Raw genomic sequence first — 19,384 nt, forward strand, 5'->3', positions numbered from 1 at the left:
GCTCAATAGACTTTATAATACACTTAGGGAGAATAAAAATACCTGTCCAATAAACTTGCAGGCTATACAAAATAGAAGAGAGCAATTGAAGTCTTCCTGCATAAGAGAGATTCCTAGATAACCAAGAGTCAATGCGACTAATAATTCTATCCAGAAGCACTCCACAATCTGCAGAAGAAAGTCTAGAAGAAATCAGGGGGACACCAAGATATCTCACTGGAAGATTACCCTCCTTCATCTGCAAATCGGTCAATAACTTGTTCTTAACCCTATTTGAAATTCCAGAACAATAAAAGGAACTCTTAGAAGGGTTTGCCTTCAAGCCAGAAAACTCCTCAAACTCAACTAAAGCAGCTTTAATAATCTTTATGGAACTCACACTAGCTTCAGAAAAAATAAGCAAATCATCTGCAACACACAGATGAGTAAGCTTCATCTTCAAACAATTAGGATGGAACTTGAAACCTGAGTCAACTCCAGTATGGGCAGCCATAATCCTAGAAAAAACTTCCATAGCTAAAACAAACAAATAAGAAGACAGAGGATCTCCCTGCCTTAGCCCCTTCTTCCCTTCAAAGTACCCAACCGAGGTACCATTTACACAAACAGAAAATCTAGGAGAGGTGATACACTCCTTGATCCAACTTAAGAACTTCATAGGGAAACCAAAACAGTGAAGACAATGGATCATAAAATCCCAATTTACTGAATCATAAGCTTTCATAAGGTCAACTTTTAAAGCACATCTAGGCTTACCTGCATCCTTATGATAATTCCTAACAATTTATTGAGCAAGAAGGACATTTTCAGAGATGCTTCTATTAGGAATAAAAGCTGACTGATTCATACTCACCAAATCTCCTAGCAGAGGCAACATCCTATTAGCAATGATCTTAGTGATGCATTTGTAAATGACATTGCAACAAGCTATAGGTCTAAAATCACCCATAGAAGAAGGGTTAATCTTCTTAGGAACCAGAGTAAGAATAGTGGCATTAACTTCTTTTAACAACAAACCAGAAAGAAAGAAACCTTTGATAGCTATCACCACATCTTTCCCAACAATAGGCCAAGCAGCCTTAAAGAAGTCTGCAGAAAACCCATCAGGGCCAGGAGCCTTGTTTGCTTTCATATTGAATAGAGTCACTCTAATCTCTTCTTCTGTAACTTCTCTCTCCAACCAACTTGCCTTATCAGCAGGAAAAGCCATATGAATCAACTGTCTTAAACGAGCTGCCTTAGTTTCAGTAAACATCACCTGATTAAACCCCAGTAAATTCTTATAGAAAATCTCAGCCACCTGTTTAATTTGTTCCACATCTTCCACTCTATTGCCCTGCTCATCCCATAAGTGTGTAATGGTATTCTTGGCTTGCTGCACTTTGAGAGAACGATGAAAAAAACTGTTATTTTGATCACCTAACTGCAGCCATTGATTCATAGTTTTTTGCTTCAAAAAAGCCTTTTCAGCTTTTGTTAAGGAAATATAAGCATGCAGACACCCCCTCTCCTTTAATAAACAATCTGACCTCCTATAGGATGCAATAATCTTGTTGAGCAAAATCAAGATTAGCCCGAGCTTGAATAACTTTCTGCTTCAAATTCCCAAAACAAGTCACATTCTGTCTTTTCAACACAGCTTTTACAGATCTAAGCTTCACATACAGTTGATACATTTTGACCACATCAACTTGAATATTCCAACCTTCCTTAACCCAATCTAAAAAACCTTTATGCTCTATCCAATAAGAATAGAATTTAAAAGGCTTAGGACCAAAACTCTGCAGAAAACCTGCCGAGATAATGGCAGAAGAATGATCAGAGATACCTCCAGACTTAAAATCCACAATAGTCCTACCAAAAACATTCATCCAATACTCATTTGCCAATACTCTGTCAAGCTTTCTAGCCACAAACCTAGGCTTTTCACTCTTATTAGTCCATGTGTAAAAACAGCCACTAAAATTAAGGTCAAGCACCTCAAGTTCATTCAAGCACTGTCCAAACTCCACTTCATAAGAGTTTAGTTTATCCGAACCCCACTTCTCAGCCAAAGACTTCACAACATTAAAGTCACCACAAATCATCCAAGGATTAGCACCCACCCTACCTTTCATAGAAGCTAAACTAGTCCAAAGCAACTTCCTATCCATCCCTTTGTTAGCCCCATAAACAAAAGAATGAAACCAACAAAGATTATGCTTAAGGGATTTAATGAGACATTGAATACTCTGCTCACACTTAACAATCACAGAAACTTCATAATCTGATTTTTTCCAGCAAACCCAAATACGTCCCAAAAAATGCTTATCATAATTGAAAACAAAATCCCAATCTGAAACTATAGCAGACCTAATCCTATCTGCTTTATTCTCCTTTACCCTTGTCTCATTCAAACAAGTTAAACCAATCCTATAAAGATTAATCATTCTCTTTACCTCATGCTGTTTTTAGGGATGATTCAGACCCTTCACATTCCATATCATGAAATTCATGTAGTAGGAGAAAACCCCCTCATCAAAACCTCCTCCTCCTCTTCCATTATGCTTTTACCTTTATCCTTCCAAAGATTAACACTCTCCTCATTTAAAGCATGCTCAATAACTTTCTGGATGGAATGAGAAATGTGATCTGAGCCTCTCACCTCACCTGACTCAAATCTGCCATCAGTTCTAGCAAGCAAATGAAACGAGTTAGACCAATGCCTTTGACTATCCTTAGCAGAAAGTTTAGAAGCAGGAGAATTCCTTATAGATCTAACAACTTTCCATTGCTCCTGATTCACAGCATTAGGCACAGTCCCAGACTTAGCCTCAATATCCTTCTTTATCCCAAGATCAACCTGATTTAAGGGAACAAGATTAGTCTTCTTAGGGATCCAAATCTGTTTCTCAACCTTAGTACAAGTGTAAGTCAAATGACCAAAAGATTTGCACTTCTTGCATTTCACGGGTAACCAAGGGTATTCAATGCCTACTGCAACCCTACTCCCATCAGCACCAACAATCTCGATTTCCTTAGGAAATTCTTAGTCAATATTCACTTCAACCAACACCCTTGCAAAACCAAGTCTAAGTTGCTCTTCCGTAACAGAGTCAGCACATAGGGGTTTTCCAACACCATTAGCCACATAACTCAAGCAGGTTGCATTCCATAATTCAATAGGAAGATTATGCAACTTAATCCAAACAGGAACAGTAGAGAGTGAAAGCTTAAGAAGCTGCATACCTGGAGTCCACTTTCTCAATATCAGAGGTTTGTTTGCCATATGCCATAGCTTAGCCTCCATAACCTCATCTCTGGTCTTCTCATCCACAAATCTGAACAAATACCAACCATTCTCCAATAAAAAGACCTCAACCTTTCCATACTGTGCCCATAGAGTATCTACAGCTCGCTTGACAATATAGTAAGGTAGAGGCTTATCAAGAAACTGGCCAACCAGAGAAGGTGAGCATTTCAAGATGCCTTCCTCAATTGCTTCCTTCGGAGGCTTCACAACAACTTTACCGTCCTCTCGAGAAGGGGCAAAATATTGTAACATGCCAAGAGATTTCTCAGATCGAAACAACTGCCTCCAATCTAGAGCTGGATTCTTATGTTCAGATTCAGCTATACCTTCTGATATTCCCTTCTTAACACCAGAAACTCCCAAATTTTGTACAACCTCAACCTCAGGGATAGCAGAACTAACCTCAACCTCAGGTAAATCAGAACAAACCTCAACCTCAGGGAGATCAGCTACAACAGGCATATCCACTTCCAAACCATTTCCCAATTGAGTTTCACATTCCAGAAACTCACCATTCACCTCTTCTTCGCTCAATTCTGCATCGCCATCAACAGATCGCGAAGCACCATCCATGGCAACCTTCACATCCTGCAAAATCACTTTTGAATTCTTTTTCCTGCCACCACCTCTATTAGAACTCCTAGCCATAATTCATCAATTTGCACTTCACCACCTACGGTTTGCAAGCACCAAGAATTTTCGGCACACCTCCACCGGAATCACAGTCGTCAGAAAGAAGACGCACTCTCACGCGCTGAACCAGTGCAAAGCGCGTAGCTCCAAACGCAGAAATCGTAAAACTTCTAACAGCTCTAGGAAACCTGTGCCACGTCAGCAAGGTCCCAAACCCCCCCCCCCCCATTTCTCATAATTACATTCATATATATATATATATATATTATCTTCCACATGCACAACTATTCACACCTCTAGAACTATACACGTACGTAATAAAAGAGGAAAACTTCACTTACACCTCACAAACTTTTTCGCTTTTTGCAGACACTCCCCCATTGTTCAAAATCTCTCACTTTGATGTATCCAACTTTCGTTTCCTTCCACTTTGCCCATTTCGTTAGGATTTTCTGTGAAATCCTAACGGAGGGGTGTGAAATTGCAATTTTGTCCTTTTTTTTTAATATAATAATTATAATATTTGGAGAAACTTCACTTACCCCTCTTGAACTTACGCACCTTTTGCAAACATCCCCCAATCTTCAAAGTCTCTTACTTTAGTGTATCGAACTTTTGTTTCGTTTCAGTTACCACGTTCCGTTAGGATTTTCAGTTAAATCCTAACAGAGGGGTGTGAAATTCCTAAAATGCCTTATATTTATTAAAAAATAATTTTTTATTAAAACAAAAACTCTTGACCCATGGGTTCATCGGTGTTCTATCCGCTCTTTAGACTTTCACGAATTAGAGCAACACTGCATTCTAACAGTTTGAAAGACCTCGGTGGGTCACCAAGGTGTCCCACGAAGGGTCACAACTTGTGACCCGCCGTGGGTCACCAAGTGACCCATCGGAGGGTCACAAGTGTGGGTTACTTTTTTTTTAAAAATATAATAATTATAATAATGATTTTTTATTTATAAATAAGGATAAATTTGAAATTTTTAAAAATTTTAGGGGTATAAAGGTCTTTTACTCATTCTACCGTTTGATTTAACTCCAATATCTAGTGGTAGGGGGTATTTGGAATGAAACGAAAGTTTGATACACCAAAGTGATTGACTTTGAAGATTAGGGGGGTGTTTGCAAAAGACGCGTAAATTCAGGGAGATAAGTGGAGTTTTTCCTAATTTTTTATTTATAAATAAGGGTAAATTTGGAATTTTAAAAAAATTTGGGGTATAAAGGTCTTTTACTCATTTGACCGTTTGATTTAACTGCAAAATCCTAACGGAAGTGGAAAAGTGAAAGGAAATCGAAATTGGATACATCAAAGTGAGTTTTTGAACAATGGAAGGGTGTCTGCAAAAAGCTCGAAAGTTTGGGAGGGATAAGTGAAGTTTTTCCTAATAAAAGATAAGCTAGATGCCATAGTCTACTAAATCCAAACTTGATCAGTCCATTGTTTTTACTAACGTTTGTGTGTCGCCACTGATGCTTGTGGCACCGCCTAACAAGAGGACCAAAAAAACATGTTTTTATAAGCATGAAGGTCGGTCGTTGTACGTAGGAAGGAAACCAAGTCCGCAACTTGGACAATGATAGAAGTAGGCAAATGTTTCCAATTGGAATTATATGACAAACAATTAATCTAAGACCAAATAGTGAAAGGAAAAGTTGATGGAACCCACCGATTGATTGGTTTGGAACAGGATCCTCTGTAGTCAATTTTGGACTGAAGAATATCCAGTTAATGGTCAGGAGGCCATAAATAGGACATCTATCCCATTAATAAAAAATAAAAATAAAATATTATATATTTTTTTTAAAAAAATTATGAAACCAAATTATAAAAAATTAAGGGGTGGCTGGCCACCCCAGGTCGGCCATTGGGGTGGCTCTCAAGCCACCCCCAGGTAAAATGGGCCACCCCTGGCCTATGGCCAAGATGGGGTGGCCAACCACCCCTTATTTTTTTATGATTTTATTATTATTATTATTTTTTAATCTGAAAATATTGTTTTTTTTTTTTTTTTTTTTTTTTTTTTGTAGTGGGATAGATGTCATTTTTGTGGCTCTAGAATTTCTAAGAAGAAATTTCAGCCATAAACTAGATATTCTCACGTCCATGATGGACTGGAGAGGATCCTATTCCGATTGGTTTCAAGGCATACCGGCCACGTCAACAAACCAATTAAGAAAATTAGAAACATGCATGTGCGCTCCATCGCCCCACGGCTGACTGATCGACTTGCATGCAGGGATGAATCCAGAAAGTTTGATAGGGGGACCGAGATATAAATTCAAAATACATAAAAGTAATGTATACAAATTTTTTTTTGCTTCAATTCAATTTTAACAAAAAGATAAATATACGAAGAAAAAGATACATAGATAGTTGTGTTATAAAACATTTCAAATTTTAGCTCAAACACCTATCAAAATGGAATCCGTCGTCTTTGCATATCCTGAAAATCATCTATGATTGAATCTGTACTAAATGTCGCAGTAATTTCTTTTTCGATGTACAACATCAGAGAATCCGTCAGAAACTCATCTTCAATTTTGTTGTGAAGCCTACTTTTGATGATATGCATGGCTGAAAATGCTTGTTCTGTAGTTGCGATAGAAACGGGAAGAGTAAGCAGAAGCACAACAACTCGAAAAACAAGTTGGTAGATAGTTAATTTTTCGGTTCTAACCAACTATTGGCACAATTCGGAAATATTCAACAATCCTTGGAAACTTGAATCTTGAACTATATTATGCTCATAATGGTGAAGTTTTATTTCCAACTAGTATTTTTCACGATCGGTAAAGCCTTGCGGATAAAACTTATTTACCAACTGATAAATATCATCAATTCTAAAAGACTCACACGCAGCTCGAGGATCAAGTGCCGAGCTGAATATAAGCAACTCCACTGCATGCTCACTAAACCGGCAATTTAATTCTTACAATTGAGAATCTATTGCAGCACAAAAAATATCCACGCGATAATGGTGCTCAATTGTAAAGTCAGCTTGTTGATTGCAAGCTCGACCTTTTCTCTCAACATAATGGGCATTCGTATCTGGAGCATCTATGTTGCGTTTATTGCAAAATAACTTCACTTTGGTAAGTAAAACTTCCCATTTATCATCTCTATATCATTGGATACACCTTTTAGTGGATGAAACAAGATGCATGGCACTTAAAATCTCTTGAGATTTGGATTGCAATTCTTGACATAGATGATCGGTGATTTGCATAGTTTCTTTTCTAAGATGTAAGATGAATACAAATTCAAATGAAGTCATTACCTGATGAATTGAATCAGCTTCTACTCGTTGGGAAGAAGAAGTTCTCACATCAATGATTTTAACAATAACTTCACAAGTTGGACTATAAATTTTGATCAAGTTAGAAACTGATCTCAAGTGAGAACTCCAACGCATATCTCCAGGTCGTTGTAGCGCACTAATTTGATTAAGTCCACTTCCACTCTCAATCTCATCAATTGCAATCAAGTAAGCATTTTCAGTAGCTTGGGCAACCTGGAATTCTTCATACCGATTGCATGAGGTACAAACAAAATTGACAACAACATTCAATTTGGTAAAAAATTGATGAACATAAATGACTTCTTTTGATGCCGCCACTAATGCCAATTGCAAACGATGTGCGAAACAGTGAATGTAGTAGGCATATGGACAACCATTTGAATCCAAACCTTACAACTCATTCCACCCCCCTCGCATATTACTTGCACCATCATATCATTGCCCTCGAATATTTTGAATGTCTAGTTGATGTTTAGACAATACAGAATATATACCTTTTTTTAAGGTTAATGCCGCAGTATCAGAGACATGAACTAGTCCAAAAAAGCGTTCTCGCACAAAGTCATTCTTATCAACAAATCTTAAAACTATAGCCATTTGCTCCTTCATTGACTTATCATGAGCTTCATCAACAATTACGCAAAACTTTGCATCACCAATTTCATTACGAATTACTTTATTCACTTTGGTTGAAAAAACATGTAAAATTTGTTTTTGTACCATTGGTGATGTGTAAGTGGCATTTTTGGGAGCTTTAGCGATTACTTCAGCAAGCTGTTCATTATATGAAATCGTCAAACCCAATATCTCAAGAAAATTTCCATGATTTGTAGAACTCAGACTTTAATCCCGACCTCTAAAAGCTATATCTTGAAATGCAAGCACTCGAACAACATCAATTGAGGCTTTCAACTCCAGTGGATTGTTTGCAATTTGTTCAGAAGTGAGCTTTTCAAACACATTTTGTGTATGTTGAGATTGGTTCTTCAAATCTTCATATGACTTCTCAGCAAGTCTGTGAAATAAAGTAGGATCTTTTCCTATATGATTGAGAAAAGCACAATCTTTTCCATTTGTAACTTTCTTCCAATTCCTGAATCCATCTATAGTGAATACACGTTGTGTAAAATGCTCAGATGGCTTATTAAAGAAAAAACAGGGTAGACAAAAGGCTGCATCTTTCTCACGTGAATATTCAAGCCATGAAGGAAATAGATTGTACCACGAAGGTTGAAAGCTACGAAGATGACATTTTTTTTTTCCAGATTTCAGGTAATTTGAGACCGGAGATCGGTACGGACCAGCATTAATGTAAACTCTTTGAATTTCATCTCGGTGATTAACATCATATTCCCATATTTGACGACGCAATCCAGGATCAACCTCCAATGAACTAATATTAAATTCTTTGCCATCAACTTTCTAAAGTCTTTTAGAAGAATTTTCAAAAATTAGGATATCAGAAGCTCGCGATGATGTATCACCAATGTTGACATTTGAAGTTTGTGCATTTTTTCGTTTGAAAAAGTCAAGTATTGTATTTGACTTTTCCATCATCTACAAACAAAATCGGGAGAAAGCATAAAATTTCAAAAACAACTTCCACAAAAATGCTTTAGACAGAAAACCTATAAAAATTTTCACAACACGGCCATACCAAATCAAGACCCAGAAATCCCCACAGTCTAGAAATGACCTCCAAAGCACAGCTAGGCACCAACTAGACATACAAGAAACATAAATTTTGTTAGCTTCCAAGCCAGCCTCATTCGTGGGTCTATACTGTATTAATGTGTATCCTCCATGTTAAGATTTTCTGACTCATATAGCCTTTAGCTCACATGCGAAATAGGAAGTTGTCTGGAAATTGATGGCTCTAGTTGGCCGAGCATGTGCGCAAATTGGCTAGCCAAGAAATATAAATGAAACATCTGGATGGGGAAGTAAATCATTCGAGGAATAATTAACCTCATCAAACAAATATATGCATGTGTTACATTATTACATTTGCATACATATATAAATAAAATAACATAAAAAAAAGTAAAAAAAAAATCAGAGAAATCCCCAAAATTTAGACTTAAGTCAACCAACCCAAAGTCTCACAATTCACAAATCTTCACAATTTCTTGCTTCTAAATTATAATCCCACAATTATATAACGAAATTTACAAGAAAATTGCAAGAATTTTACCTCCTGCAACAGTACTCTCTCTCTCTCTCTCTCTCTAAAATTCTCAATCTCTACATCTCACTCTCTCACTGGCGATCTCTCTCTCTAACTCTCTCAAATTCGCGCTGTGTGTGAAGCCGTGAAGGAAAGGGGTTAAGGGGACTAGGGGAGAAAGTGAGCAGAGAAGGGGGTATCGGGGACTTTTATGAAGACCTAAATTTTTTTTTAGGGACCGCCTATGTTTTTTTTTTTTTTTTTTGGGGGAGGGGGGGACCAATCTTTTTTTTTTTTTGGGTGGGGGGGACCTTGGCCCTAGCCGGTCTTCCTCCTCTTCCTTTTCTGCGGTTGTAACCCACTTTCCCTTATTTGATTAGAAAATGAAAAAAAAAAAAGAAAAGAAAGAAGTTCCTAACAGTTGAGGCATGATCAATTGACATCGTTCGTTTAACAGTAAACAAAGTCAACGGTATAAACAAGAACAAAAAAAATGACGTAAAACGTCATATAATAACAATTAAATCTTTATTCATTCATAATATGTTTAGATGCTACATAAAAACTTATACCATATATATATGGTATAAGTTTTTTCAATGTTCCAGATTTAACTTCACATACTCTTTGTTTTTTAGAAATAACTTGAAATTAAATCTAAACGGTTGAAAAATTACATTATATGCGCTTGTTACAAATTCAATTCAAATTTTTTTGTTGGTTAAATAATAAATCCGCACACAGAGAAGTTCTATCCATAGTTAAGCGGGGTATAGTTTACGAGCCAAACGTGGCTTTGCGCAGGCATGCAAGGGCTTGGCCTTGAGAAGGTTATTTATAGACTCGGAGAGATCAATCTCCTCCATGTTCGGTGGGACTCTCCATGAAAACCCTTGAAGAAGCCTTGCCAAAAGCATCACGTTCATGAACGTCCCAAGTTGAACGCCCATGCACCCCCGCCTTCCAGTGCTGAACGAAATGAAGCGCAGCTCATTTTCTGTAAGATTGACCTCCATGAGATTTGCTGATGATTCATCTTTCTTGATTAGATGACGCTCTGGTTTGAACTTCAGTGGTTCCTCCCAAACCCGAGGGTTGCGCCCAAGCCCATATCGGCTTAAGAGGACATGGCTTCCTTTTGGTATGAAATAGCCGGCGACAGTCATGTCTTGCATTGAGACATGGGGGAGGTTAAACGGTGCAACTGGGTGAAGACGATAGCCTTCCCTTGCACAAGCCTTAACATAATTGAGCTCTGGAATATCATATTCTTGAACCCATCTCTCTTTTCCAACCACCCTATCAATTTCACCTACCGCTTTCTGGAGGACCTCCGGTTGGTTCAGCATTTCTGATAGTACCCACTCTACGTTATTGGCCGGGTTATCCACTGATGCAAGCATTAATTCCTGCATGAAATATCTACGGCATAAATATTTCACAAAATTGATGTGACAGTTTAATAGCCAGTTAATTTAAAGATTATTAGACCTTGCTACATTAGCTTTATAGATGTTCATAAAATGTTTATGTGGTCAATACTCATATTTAATAGACAAATTAAACTTATATTAGGTTAAGCGATAAAACGTTAATGAAAATGATTGGACTCAATTTTTTTTTTTTTTTTTTTTTCATTAGAGTTTGAGGGGAAAAAGAAGGGTCCAAAGCAGCTGGTTTTTAGAAATTATTAAATCAAAACACTTACTCAAAAAAAAAAAAACAAAAAAAAAAAAATCATTAATCAAAACTAGCTATTGTGCGCCAATATAACGAACGTTGTTATTTACTAAATAGTTATACGATTATCATATAAGTAAGATGATGTGGCAATAAGAATTAACCATTTGATCAATAAAGACTTTGTAAAAAAGAAAATTCAATGCCAGATTTTCACTCTATGTCATTTCAATTGTATGATGGTAATAAATAACATTTCTCATATATATACACTCACTTGACACATTAATTTAAATTAAATTACCCAAGACAAATTTACACATGCTATAAATTGTCTCGTAATACATAGGATAGTAAATATATATACTAGGGATGTAAATGCGGGTAGATATTAACAACTATTCGTTACCATGGCTATATATATATATATGTGGTTAGCAAAAATCACTATCCGCATATGCAACCCAAAGAAGGCTTTAATAGAGCCCCAATGAAGGCTCAAAAGCTCCATTACCTCATATGTATGTGGACAATGTATAATAGTCACATTTAATAACTACAATAACCATGGGAATGAGGATATAGAGTAATCACATGATGTAGATAGTAATTGAATAATGCAGATGTGGTTGCAAATTTCTAAAAGTGATAACCACATTATGCGGATGTAGATGTGAATATTGCCAATAACCGCATCTGTATTTGCATGCATTTACAACCCTAATTATATAGGGTCAGATATAATTAATTTTAACTTGCCGTGATTTGAGCTTTGATCTCTTCTACTGATAGAGCTGGTTCCCCATTCGAATTCTTTGCCAAAATGAAAGCGTCAAGCAAGTCCTCAGCCTCCTTCTTCTTCCCATCTCTCCACTTCTCGACTCTCTCATCGATGATCGGTTCTTCATAGTTGCTAACAATTCTCATTGCCTCACTCACCATCTTCTCATGACCATCTAAGTCTAGCGCTCTTAAGCATTGGATGTAATCCGACAAAGCAAATGCATAAATATGATTGAGTAAGCTCCATAGTGATTCAATATATTCTACTTCCTCAACTCCAGGCCCTCCATCATTACTTCCTTTTCCAAAGTATCGTTTGTTGAACACCATCTTCCTTATTGCGTTTCCACAATATTGATGTATAGCAACCCGCACGTCCACAACACAGTTGCTTTTCTCGGACTGGTTATGAATGAACCGCACAAGATTGTCGGCTTCTTCTGTCCTTTTATTAAGTAGCCAGTGAAGTGTTTTGGAGTTGATTATATTGGAAGCCACCAGCTTTCTCATCTTCTTCCATTGATCTGTCCATGGTACAGGTGCTATCGTCTTGAATCCACGACTAGAATACTCGGTCGCCATTGTAAGAGGTCTTGATGCGAACATTGAATCGCATTGTTTCAAGAACTCCCTGGCAATTTCCGGTGAGGTCACTGGGATAACATGAACACCTGCCAGACAGAGACAAGCGATTTCCGTGTTGAGTTCTTTCATAAGGCCATGTATCCACCGGAATGTTGGCTTGTTCCTCCACAATTCCGGGAGGTTCCCGACTATAGGCCATGGAGTTGGGCCTGGTGGGAGTGGCCTTTGCTCACTGTTTCTATGGAATTTTGACTTGAATTTGAGAAGAAAGATGGAAAGGAACATAGTAAGAAAGATGAAGATAATGGTTAAGGGAATATAGTCATTTTCTAAAGTGGAGTAACCATGCAAATATCCCCAGTTAGCCATGATATGCCAACGGCTCTTTCTCTTTCTCTAATTAGCTTGAAAAAATGAGAAGCTAGGTTTGAGAAACAGAAAGAGGCATTGGCATACATATATATAGCTTGGAAAATGATAAAGGCACCACTTAAACCCAAATTTGGCCCAACTTTTCTCTTATGTTTAAAAAAAAAAAAAACTGCCTTGTGGAGGAGAGAGAGAAATTTGGTCTAGAAGTTGTAACAAAGTTGAGTTTAAGTTGTAGCTGTATCATACTTCATATAGCATGGCTTAGAAAATGACACTTTCACATGCAAGCAGAGATGAGGGGGGGGGGGGGGGGGGGGACCGAGGTTCCCCCCCACCCCCATTTCCTTAAAAAAAAAAAGTTAGGCTGAAGAAAAAAAAAAGTTTTATACGGTCCCCCCCCCCCCCCCTATTTCCTTAAAAATAAATAAATTTAGGCCGAAGAAAAAGAAAAAGTTTTATATGGTCCCCCCACACCCCCCCCCCCCTCCCCCCTAAAAAAAGAAAAAGATTGGTCCCCAAAAAAAAGAACGGTCCCGCCCACTCCCCCCCCCCCCCCCCCCCCCCCAAAAAAAAAGGTGCTCCCTAAAAAAAATTTTAGGTCTTCATAAAAGTCCCAATACCCCCTTCTCTTCTCACTTCCTTCCCTAGTCCCCTCCCTTAACCCCTTTCTTTCACGGCTTCACAAACAGTGCACATTTGAGAGAGTCAGAGAGAGAGATCTCCAATGAGAGAATGAGATGCAAAGATTGAGAATTTAAGAGAGAGGGTTTCGAATTCAGAGAGAGAGCACTGTTGCGGGAGGTAAAATTCTTGCAATTTTCTTGTAAATTTCATTATATAATTGTGGGATTATAATTTAGAAGCAAGAAATTGTCAGGATTTGTGATTTGTGAGACTTTAGGTTGGTTGACTTAAGTCTGAATTTTGGGGATTTCTCTCTCTCTCTCTCTCTCTTTTTTTTTTTTTTTTTTTTTTCCCCCTTTATGTATGTATGGAAATGTAATAATGTAACATATGCGTATATTTGTTTGATGAGGTTAATTATTCCTCGAATGATTTACTTCCCCATCCAGATGATTCATTTGTATTTTCTGGCTAGCCAATTTGCGCACGTGCTCGGCCAACTAGAGCCATCATTTTCCGGACAACTTCCTATTTCGCATGTGAGCTAAAGGCTATATGAGTAAGAAAATCTTAACATGGAGGATACACATTAATATAGTATAGACCCACGAATGAGGCTGGCTTGGAAGCTAACAAAATTCATGTTTCTTGTATGTCTAGTTGGTGCCTAGCTGTGCTTTCGAGGTCATTTCTAGACTGTGGGGATTTCTGGGTCTTGATTTGGTATGATCGTGTTGTGGAAATTTTGATAGGTCTTCTTTCTAAAGCATTTTTGTGGAAGTTGTTTTTGAAATTTTATGCTTTCTCCCGATTTTGTTTGTAGATGATGGAAAAGTCAAACACAATACTTGACTTTTTCAAACGAAAAAATGCACAAAGTTCAAATGCATAAACTTCAAATGTCAACATTGGTGATACATCATTGCGAGCTTTTGATATCCCAATATCTGAAAATTCTTCTAAAAGACTTCGGAGAGTTGATGGCAATGAATTTAATATTAGTTCATTGGAGTTTGATCCTGGATTGCGTCGTCAGATATGGGAATATGATGTTAATCACCGAGATGAAATTCGAAGAGCATACATTAATGCTGGTCCATACTGACCTCCGGTCTCAAATTACCCGAAATTTGAAAAAGAAAGTCATCTTCGTAGCTTTCAACCTTCGTGGTACAATCTATTTCCTTCATGGCTTGAATATTCACATGAGAAAGATATAGCCTTTTGTCTACCCTGTTTTCTCTTTAATAAGCCATCTGAGCATTTTACACAACGTGTATTCACTATAGATGGATTTAGGAATTGGAAGAAAGTTAGAAATGGAAAAGATTGTGCTTTTCTCAATCATATAGGAAAAGATCCTACTTCATTTCACAGAGTTGCAGAGAAGTCATATGAAGATTTGAAGAATCAATCTCAACATATACAAAATGTGTTTGAAAAGCTCACTTCTGAACAAATTGCAAACAATCGACTGTAGTTGAAAGCCTCAATTGATGTTCTTCGAGTGCTTGTATTTCAAGGTGTTGCTTTTAGAGGTCGGGATGAAAGTGTGAGGTCTACAAATCATGAAATTTTTCTTGAGATATTGGGTTTGACGATTTCATATAATGAACAGCTTGAAGAAGTAATCGCTAAAGCTCCCTAAAATGCCACTTACACATCACCAACAGTACAAAAACAAATTTTACATGTTTTTTCAACCAAAGTGAAGGAAGTAATTCGTAATGAAGTTGGTAATGCAAAGTTTTGCATAATTGTTGATAAAGCTCATGATGAGTCAATGAAAGAGCAAATGACTATAGTTTTAAGATTTGTTGATAAGAATGGCTTTGTGAGAGAACTCTTTTTTGGACTTGTCCATGTCTCTGATATTGCGGCATTAACCTTAAGAAAAGATATATATTTTGTATTGTCTAAACATCAACTAGACATTCAAAATATTCGAGGGCAGGGATATGATGGCGCAAGTAATATGTGAGGGGGTGGAATGGGTTGCAAGCTTTGGTTTCAAATGATTGTCCATATGCCTACTACATTCATTGTTTCGCACATCGTTTGCAATTGGCATTAGTAGCAGCATCAAAAGAAGTCATTTCTATTCATCAATTTTTTACCAAATTGAATGTTGTTGTCAATTTTGTTTGTGCCTCATGCAATCGGTATGAAGAATTGCGGGTTGCCAAAGCTGCTGAAAATGCTTACATGATTGCAATTGATGAGACTGAGAGTGGAAGAGAACTTAATCAAATTAGTACGCTACAACGATCTAGAGATACGCGTTGGAGTTCTCACTTGAGATCAGTTTCTAACTTGATCAAAATTTGTAGTCCAGCTTGTGAAGTTATTGTTAAAATCAATGATGTGGGAACTTCTTCTTCCCAACAAGCAGAAGCTAATTTAGATTATCAGGTAATGACTTCATTTGAATTTGTATTCATCTTACATCTCATGAAAGAAACTATGCAGATCACCGATCATCCATGTCAAGTATTGCAATCAAAATCTCAAGACATTTTAAGTGCCATGCATCTTGTTTCATCCACTAAATGGTGTATCCAACGATATAGAGATGATAAATAGGAAGTTTTACTTACCAAAGTGAAGTTGTTTTGCAATAAACGCAACATAGATGTTCCAGATATGAATGCCCATTATGTTGAGAGAAGAGGTTGAGTTCACAATCAACAAGCTGACTTTACAATTGAGCATTATTATTGTGTGGATATTTTTTGTGCTGCCATAGATTCTCAATTGCAAGTAAATCGCCGGTTTAGTGAGCATGCAGTGGAGTTGCTTATTCTCGGCTCGGTACTTGATCCTCGAGCTGCGCGTGAGTCTTTTAGAATTGATGATATTTGTCAGTTGGTAAATAAGTTTTATCCGCAAGATTTTACCGATCTTGAAAAAGAACAGTTGGAAATAGAACTTCACCATTATGAGCATAATATAGTTCAAGATTCAAGTTTCCAAGGATTGTTGAATATTTCCGAATTGTGCCAATGGTTGGTTAGAATTAGGCTTCGCAACAAAATTGAAGATGAGTTTCTGACGGATTCTCTGATGTTGTACATTGAAAAAGAAATTGCTGCGACATTTAATACAGATTCAATCATAGATGATTTTTGGAATATGCAAACACGACGGGTTCCATTTTGATAGGTGTTTGAGCTAAAATTTGAAATGTTTTATGACACAACTATCTATGTATCTTTTTCTTCGTATGTTTATCTTTTTGTTAAAACTGAATTGAAGCAAAAAAAATTTTGTATACATTACTTTTATGTATTTTGAATTTATACTTCGGTCCCCCATCAAACTTCCTGGATCCGTCCCTGGTTATAGGGAACAACTGCTAGGAACTTACGCGCAAAAAAATATACAACACCACAAAGGCGCATAATATAGACCACAACCGTTACAATCTTAATTAGAACCCCAAAAGTAAAACCCATTGTATCTACCCCTCTAGCTTATTCGCTTCTCACGTAATTATAGTTGTAAAATAAACATTTAAATGTAGAATCATGAGTCAACAATTCAGTAAGTAAACATATTCAATCATAGGAGTGTGTGCCCTTGTTTGGTAAATTTATCTCTCCCTTATTTCGTTGAATATATAACCTTAAACATGCACCATGTTTTTTTTCCAAAGGGTTAACAAAACCTTTCGTTTAAACATGTGCATGTTCTGACTTTAAGAATTCAAAAGTAGTAGTTGCAAGTAAATTCTTTTAAAGTAAACACCAATACTTTCATTTTTCTTTGCTTTAACTTGAATCATCAAACCGTGGATACGGCTATTCTTCCATTTACATGTATAAAACATAAAAAAATAAAATAAATATAATTAATTATTGAAATCTAGCTAGCAAATAATCATATAAAAAATGAATAAAGAACTTAAATAAAATTATCACTGCCATACACGTACATACTACAATCTCTGTGACTACTTTATTTCCCTTATCTTTTCCTTTAACCATTTGTTAATAAGACCTTTTAGATCCTGTACTTGGTTGATTTTCACATAACCATTCAAATATAATTATCAGATTGTTGTCACATGAATATATGGTATTGTAACTTTGTTATGTTCATGAAAGTTATGTATTTCTAGTACTGTTTTGATTGTGTCAATAAATAAGTGGTTTCATAAGAGAAAAGATAAAGAACAATTTTATAGCCGATTTCCGCTGCAATGATTTAAGGTAACAGTAATAGCACCACGTGGATAGTCGTCTTCTTTATATATTTCATTGGGGACATTACATGGAGAGTACAATAAAAGATGCCTTTAATGTTGCTATCGGAGAGGTCTTGATCAGGAGCGTTTAAGGAGAAACATGGAGGGTAATCAAGAATCTAGCCTTTGGCTCTAAATATATTTTGTTCACGAGTTATTGTTGTATTTCTTTGTTTTATTTTACTATATAAACATATGCTGTAGGACATTGTAATTGTTACAATGAAATATTGTAAGTAAAAATTTATTTATGAACATTTTGTTCACTAAATAGAATTTTTTTTTTTTAATAAATATATTACTTATTTGGGACCGTAAAAAGTCATTGCTATTGTTCATGACATTTTGGAGTTAGGACCACAAAATAAAGAATTAATTGTCGCTGATTAATGTCTAAGCTGTTAGTGAATAGCGACGAAACAGTTGTTGTCTGTCACTAATATTCATGAAAACACAGTCGTCATCACAACTCGCTATTATGGGAGCTATTAGCGACAATGTCTAGCTCACGATGTGGTTTTTGGCCACGTCCATCGATGATCTAGTGGCTGTGAGGGATATCTATCATGGTGGGATGTGGCTTTTAAGGCTGCATTCTTTAGCGACTTTAACGTTTTTGGATTTTTCTTTGTCTATATTAGTTGAGTTATTGAGTTTTACTTTAATTTTTGTTTTGCTTTTCCCTATATTTTGCCTATGTAATTGTTCTATTATTTGCAATGAAGTTGTACTTACAAAAACTAAAAAGCAAAAAAAAAAAAGGTGGCTGCGAGGGCATTGTAGTCTTAAAAATACAAGTATTATTATTGTCAATGAACATGTATGTCATCTAGAATAATCTTTTGAATTAAATACTTAGGTGGTTACGAGTTAATAACCCTAATAACTGCTCATTGCTAACCACTTTTTAAAAGAAAGATTTAAAAAAAAAAAAAAAATCCAAAACAATGCCGTTTCTATGATAATATGATAATACTCTACCGACATTGTTTCTAATATATATATTTATATATATATATATATATATATATATATATATATAGGTTAACAATTTTTTTAAAACCTAAAACCGCTAATCGTAACTGCTTAGATGGTTAGCGGTTTTTCCTAACCACTGCCTTTGCACCCTTACTTTTTGGTATTTGAATTTTTGGAACTTTATTTATTTATTTTTATTTAAGTTTCATTTTGTTTTATAAATGGTACTTCGTTTATAGGTAAATACCGAGACGTTGTTTCCAAGAGGTAGCACAATCAGCTGGGACCACGCCTAATAAAGCAGAGGTCACTAGTTCGAACTCACTTCCCCCCGCTTGTGCTACGGACATGTCAACAAAAAAAAAAAAAAAAAAACCCAGACGTTACCTCTATATTCATCTTCCGTCAATAAAACTACAGAATTTTCATGGCACTGCCATTTAGCCCATTTAAAAATGTTAGACTTGTCCCTAATGCCATATTATTTATCGGACACAAATTTTCTCCAAATTGGTTTGGAGAAAATTTCATTCAACTTATTTTAACAAGTGACAAATGTCATTTAATTAACATCTTTGAGTTTCTCAAAATTTAATGTTTGGGTTCCTATATTAGTAGAATGACAATAAATAACTGTTAAGAATATTAAAGAAAACATATGAGAAATAACAATTGACACTCATTGAAATAGGTTGAAGCTAAAACATTTCAATTTAGAG

General features: G+C 36.3%; 1 protein-coding gene and 3 pseudogenes across 1 annotated transcript; 1 reads left to right on the top strand and 3 right to left on the bottom strand.

Moving 5' to 3' along the window:
- Window positions 1-1,532: 1,532 nt before the first annotated feature.
- Window positions 1,533-2,153, bottom strand: LOC148586542 (uncharacterized). Its single transcript, XM_088515686.1, has one exon. The coding sequence runs from the start codon at window positions 2,151-2,153 to the stop codon at window positions 1,533-1,535; it is 621 nt and encodes a 206-aa protein (XP_088371812.1).
- Window positions 2,154-6,345: 4,192 nt separating this feature from the next.
- On the bottom strand, window positions 6,346-9,122 carry LOC148586543 (uncharacterized; annotated as a pseudogene).
- Window positions 9,123-10,158: 1,036 nt separating this feature from the next.
- On the bottom strand, window positions 10,159-12,814 carry LOC132178339 (phenylalanine N-monooxygenase pseudogene; annotated as a pseudogene).
- A 1,691-nt stretch (window positions 12,815-14,505) lies between these two features.
- On the top strand, window positions 14,506-16,600 carry LOC148586544 (uncharacterized; annotated as a pseudogene).
- Window positions 16,601-19,384: the final 2,784 nt, after the last annotated feature.

The sequence above is a fragment of the Corylus avellana genome, chromosome 4 (assembly GCF_965113065.1).
Source record: "Corylus avellana chromosome 4, dhCorAvel1.hap1.2, whole genome shotgun sequence".
Classification (NCBI taxonomy): Eukaryota; Viridiplantae; Streptophyta; class Magnoliopsida; order Fagales; family Betulaceae; genus Corylus; species Corylus avellana.